At 42.0% G+C, this 6000-nt stretch overlaps 1 protein-coding gene across 1 annotated transcript in view; it reads left to right on the top strand.

The window, feature by feature from the left end:
• MED14 (mediator complex subunit 14) overlaps positions 1-6000 on the top strand; it is a 62301-nt gene that overhangs the window by 48620 nt on the left and 7681 nt on the right. The window contains exons 24-26 of the mRNA XM_006090581.2: positions 415-546; positions 2303-2485; positions 3658-3893. Of these exons, the coding sequence (XP_006090643.2) occupies positions 415-546; positions 2303-2485; positions 3658-3893 (551 nt within the window). The remainder of the gene's footprint in view (positions 1-414; positions 547-2302; positions 2486-3657; positions 3894-6000) is intronic.

Genomic DNA, 6000 nt, shown 5'->3' with positions numbered 1-6000 from the left:
ACTCACTACCTGACATGTATTTGTAGTCTTTCACATTCTACTAAATATAAGTTCATGACAATAGGAATTTTTATATCTCGTTAACTTGCTAATCCCCGGTGCGTACTACGCACAATGCTAGGCATGAAATTGACATTTGGGCCTAGTTGAATGAGTGAATGGGTAAATAAAGTGTACACTGGATTCTTTTTTTTCTTTTTTCTTTTTTTAATTAGCCAATATAAGAGCTGGAATTTGGGCCTCATGGAATTGATCTCTCTTTTTTTTCAATAATGAAAGTTCTAGTTTTCCTTTGCACTACTTATGGGAGCTTTACTACTTATTACTTTAGTCTGTAGAGTCTTAACTTGGGGTCCTTGGACAGGACATAATATGTGTCCTGCAAGATCATCTATAATTATTTTCGTTTATTAGGAAATCTGCATGCTGCCAGCTCCCCCAGTGGGGCTTTGAGAGCCCCGTCACCAGCGTCATTTGTTCCAACTCCTCCCCCGTCCTCGCATGGACTCTCTATAGGACCAGGGGCCAGCTTTGCTAGTCCACATGGTGAGTCCGTACATGGAAGCTGCCGTAGCACAAGAGTTTGCCGTGGAAGTAGTTTTTGTTACATAAGTTATTTTCTTTTTGCAAAATTAGTATTTGTTTATTGGGGGAATAGCAAAAGAAAATAAATTTTTCCTAGCCACGCCACGCAGAGACCTACCAGTTTTGTCTGCTTTGGACTCTCTCCCTTTCCCTCTCCCTTGCTCTTCCAGTCACACACCCCTGCTTGTCTACCTGTTCGAGTCTCTTGCTTGCTCTCTACCCACCTTCTTGTCTCCCGCCTCAAACATACCCCCCCACCACCACTAAAATTGGGACCCTACCCTTTATGTTATGTTGAGACAACTTTTTTCACTCTTTAACTCAAAAGTCCTATTTCCGATTGGTTCAAATCGATAAAGAATAGAAGAAGTAGCCAGTGGAGTGTTTCCTTCTGTTCCACGAGCCACCTAGTTCCTCCTCCCACGGGCATTTAGCTAGTGTCGTTCATTTCTTCTTGTTCTCGCAGAGATGTTTTATGCATAAATAAGCAAATACGGCTTTTACACACATGGCAGACAGCATATTGCACGTGGTGTTCAGTTCCTTCTTTCACTTAAATATATCATGACTGCATTCCTCAGATTTGACAGCTGTGTGGCACTGAAGATTTTTTACTCTTTACTATTAATATTTGTGGCAACATTTCTGGCAGCAAGAACTCTACATTGTCATACTAAATGGCTTCATAGCATTCCCTTACCTGGGCATACCATATTTAACTGCTCTCCTGTTATGATATGTTTAGAATGTTTCCATTTTTTCACAAGTAAAAGTGGTGTCGTGTCTGCTCGCGTGATTATTTCCTTAGGTAAGTTCCTAGAAGTGGAATTGCTGCCTCAAAGGGTTTGAGAAATTCTAAAGCTTTTAAAACATATTACAGATTGCTCACCCAAAAGCCTGTTACCAATTTCCTCTAGTATCATACTAGAATGTCTGTTTTCCTGCATCATTGCCAACACAGGGTATTGGGATTTTTTAAAATCTTGGTTACTTAGATAGCTAAAAAATGGTACCTTACTGCTTAATGTGTGCTGCTTATTTTGTGTGTGCCGGCTTATATCCTTTTCCTGTGTTTGTTTGTTTTTATCACTTTGTAAGACTTCTAAGTAAGGACCATTTATTCTCTGATATTTGGTAGAAGTATTTTTTTTCAGTTTGTCATTTGGTTACAGAGTGGTGTAACCCTGCAGGGTGAATTGAAATACCAAATTGTTCAGGAAGTTGCTGCTTTCAAAACATTATTCTGTGGTTCATTTCTTAGTCCATGTCACCTTTACTAAATAAAGAAAATGGAAAATTTCCCTCTCCTCAACCTCCTCTGAGTAGAATGAAAACATAATCTGTCAGGGTTAGTTTAAAAATGTAAGATTTCTTTTCTTAACGGAGCTTTGAGATTTTTTTGCTTAATATTTTCAAACCTATAGAAGATTGTTCTGTGATATAAATTGTTATGTATTGCACATCTTGAAGTTCGCGTGAAGGTAAATTTTTAGTCTTTCTCCGTCTTTTTATCTAATTTTTATATCATTAGAAAGTACATGAACTCTACAGAATATTCAGATGTGTCGTGTTAAGAAGCATCATGCTTCAGTGAAATACTGTCCTGAAAGAGAAAATAAAATGATCACCATGTAAAGTGCGACCATTTAAATGTTGTCGGATACCTTTCAGTTATGAAGATGCAGACTTTGAAAACCATTTGTTTACTTGCTTACAGGAGCCCTGGACCCCAGTTCTCCGTATACGATGGTGTCACCAAGTGGACGAGCAGGGAACTGGCCAGGGTCTCCTCAAGTGTCTGGCCCCTCACCAGCAACACGGTTACCTGGGATGTCCCCAGCCAACCCATCGCTACATTCTCCAGTTCCAGACGCTTCTCACTCCCCTCGAGCTGGAACAAGTGAGTGTAACCAGCATGTTTATGTCTGCTCTTAGTATAACCAACGAATGACCTATTTTATTCCATCCTCACATTTGAAGATAGTGACCTACTTGTTGAATGGGGTTACTTAATTAACTTTAACTTGTCCATTTAGTAAATCGGTGGTAATAATAGTTCATTGCCAAAGTCAGACATAATATAAGAAAGGGAAATGTCTCTTCCAGAAGTTTTTTGAGTTGAGACCCCAGTGCCTCTGTTATGACTGCTACCTTAGCTACAATACTAGACCTTAAAAAGATCCCTAAAGGCATCTGACAAGGTTATGCAATTTAACACAGAAGAGAAGAATTGTACAGATATGCTAGCTAGCTTTTTTTAAAAATATATATTTTATTGATTTTTTACAGAGAGGGATAGAGAGTTAGAAACATAGATCAGCTGCCTCCTGCGCACACACACACACACACACACACACACACGGGATGTGCCCGCAACCAAGGTACGTGCCCTTGACTGGAATCGAACCTGGGACCCTTCAGTCCGCAGGCCGAAGCTCTATCCACTGAGCCAAACCAATTAGGGCATGGTAGCTAGCTTTTGCTACGCAACTTTGAGTGGCTTAAAACAACAGTCCTATTTGCTCACTGTTCTGCAGTGTGGCAGTTTGGGCTGAGGCCAGCTGGGTAGTTCTCCCAGGCTCTGCTGGGATCGCTCATGCATCTGTAGTCAGCTCCTGGGTTGGCTGGGCTTAGCTGATTTAAGGTGACCCCAGCGACATGGCTTCTCTCTGTTCCATATGGTCTCATAATTGATCATGGCTTGTTTACCTGGTGGCTGGACAGGGAGCTCCAAGAGAGTGAGTGAAAGCCTAGGCTTGCAACCAGCACTGCCTCACTTCCACTGCATCCTGATGGCCACAGCAAGTCACAGAGCCAACCCAGAATCCAGGTAGAGCAACAGACTCCACTTCTTGATGGAGTTGCTGCAAAGTCTCATTGCAAGGGACCTGGCCACAGGAAGAGCCGTGGCCATTTTTGCTAACAGGAAGCTTATATATGATTGCTGCACTACAAGGAGTAATTAAACAGTACAGGTTGCTATAGACTAGCGAAGATCTGTACCAAAAACAAAGCAGGGAGCAATGAGATAATATGTCTTTATAAGTGAAATGACTTTTTCCTTCCCAAAAGGTTCTCAAACGATGCCAACAAATATGCCCCCACCTCGCAAACTACCTCAGCGCTCCTGGGCAGCCTCCATACCCACCATCCTCACTCACAGTGCCTTGAACAATTTACTGATGCCCTCTCCGACGCCAGGCTTCGTGCCTGGCCTGGCTGGTAGTTACCTTTGTTCTCCGCTTGAAAGATTCCTTGGATCGGTCATCATGAGAAGACACCTTCAAAGAATTATCCAACAGGAAACGGTATGGCCACCTAGTGAACTAACTCATAAGTGGGGGTGTCCAAGGCAGATGCCCCGTTCCTCTCAGAAGAGGATCGGAACTAAAGTGGTATTCCCTCCCCTCCTTCAACCAGCTTGTTAGAGTTACGCTTTGCACTGTTTTCTTTTCCATTCTAACATTTTCCTTCATTTTATCATTTGCCCTCCTGTGGCTCACATGGACCTGGAGGTAGGTCTGCTCAATACCATAGGACATGTGTGCCCCGGAGCTGGCTTTGCAGAGAACAGCCTATGAGTAGCGCTTGTCCTCGAATGCTTTGGCAGGCAGGCTGGCTTTGAACCCGAGTCTCCATTGAAATCAAATGACTTCTGATCACAGGGATGAAAGCTATTTTTCAAATACACAAGCATTTGAATTGATTTAAAACCGTGACCGAAAAGGCCTTCTAACCTGTCCTGTGGTGATGCCCGCAGGAGATGGGTCAGAGTTGAGAGCACCTGTTTTAGAGTCCAGCTGCCTGGGTTTGTGGCCAGGCCAGGCCACCTGCTGGCAAGAGCTTGGCTAGTTCTTCACCTTTCTGGTGATAGTGGGTGATGGTATCTGCCTAACTCAGAACAGTTGTGGGAATTTGAGATATTTCATAAAAAGCTCATAGCATAATGTCTTGGTATTCAGTACCCATCAGTTACTTGTAATTATTATTGTTGATGTACATATGTTAATGAGGTGGTCGTCAGAATGGTGAATGTTGAAAATATCCACTCAAGGGATGGCACCACGCTCTTTTGCAGCCTTTATATTCAGATTTGAAAAAAATACAGGTTTTAACATAAGTTGAATAAATTAGCATTTAAAACGGCAATCATCAGACCTGGGATCTAGGCTCACCTCTGCCACTTAAAAGCCATGTAAGTGTTCAGCTCTTCAAAACTCGTGCTCATTTGTGTAATCAACATATTAGTCTAGAGCAGCAGTCAGTAAACTATGGGCCTGGAGGCAAGTCCTGCCCACCACCTATTTTTGCAAATAAAGTTTCATTGGAACACAGCCACTCCCACTCAATACATACCGTCTACGTCTGCTTTCAGCTACAATGGCATCATTGAGTGGTTGTAACAGAGACCAAATAGCCTAAAATATTTACTAACCCCTGGGCTAGCAAAAGGCCCCAATCCGGATCTATTTCCCCCTAATGTGCCAGTTCTATTGTTACTGTGGAAAATTTTAAGCTTGTAAAAAGTAGAGACAATTGGATAATGAACCTGTCTTTCCTCATCACCCACCTTCAACAGTGAACTCATACCAATATTGTTTCACTTTTGGTTCCCCCCAGATTGTTTGATAGCAAATTCCAGACATCATTTCATCCAAACACAATTTCTTTATTATCAAATATGGTTGGTGTCCAGATTTCTTTCCCAAGTTATCACTCTTTTCACAGTTTGAATCAGAACCCAGACTAGTTTTGTTTGTTTGTTTTAATATGTTTTCGATTTTTTTTCAGAGAGAGGAAGGGAGAGGGAGAGATAGAAACATCAATGAGAGAGAGGAAAACATCGATCAGCTGCACACCCCCTACTGGGGGTTGAGCCCACAACATGGGCATGTGCCCTGACTAGGAATCAAACCGTCAACTTCTTGGTGCGTGGGATAATGCTCAACCAACTGAGCCACACTGGCTGGGCCCCAAACTACTTTCTTAAGTCCCTTTCAAACTATAGGTTCCCCTTCCGTTTCTTCTTAACCATATCATTGTCCTGTAGAGTTTCTCAGTCTGGATTTTGCTGATTGCATCATTTTAGAATAATTTAACATGTTCTTTTGACCCCTATAGATCTATAATATGGATCAATCCTGTGGATCTAACTGCTGAATTCAGCCTCAAGTTGGTTCTTGTTTTGCAAGAATATTTCATAGGTGGTGTTAATGCCCTTCCATCGAGACATGTAATGTCTCATTGCCTCTCTGGAATGGTGGCCGCAGTTTCCGTGCTCAGTGCCTAGGTACCTCTGTTTTGGAATAGGTATCAACTGAGTTGTCTTCCTTTTGAAACAGTTCCCTGGGCAACATTTCATTTTCTCTTTGTCTTACATACTGTCTTTTTTTTTTTTTTTTACATATTGTCTCG

Source organism: Myotis lucifugus, unplaced genomic scaffold (genome assembly GCF_000147115.1).
Source record: "Myotis lucifugus unplaced genomic scaffold, Myoluc2.0 scaffold_76, whole genome shotgun sequence".
In the NCBI taxonomy this organism is placed as follows: domain Eukaryota; kingdom Metazoa; phylum Chordata; class Mammalia; order Chiroptera; family Vespertilionidae; genus Myotis; species Myotis lucifugus.
The sequence above is the reverse complement of the archived record's forward strand: the minus strand, read 5'-3'. Positions and strand labels throughout refer to the sequence as shown.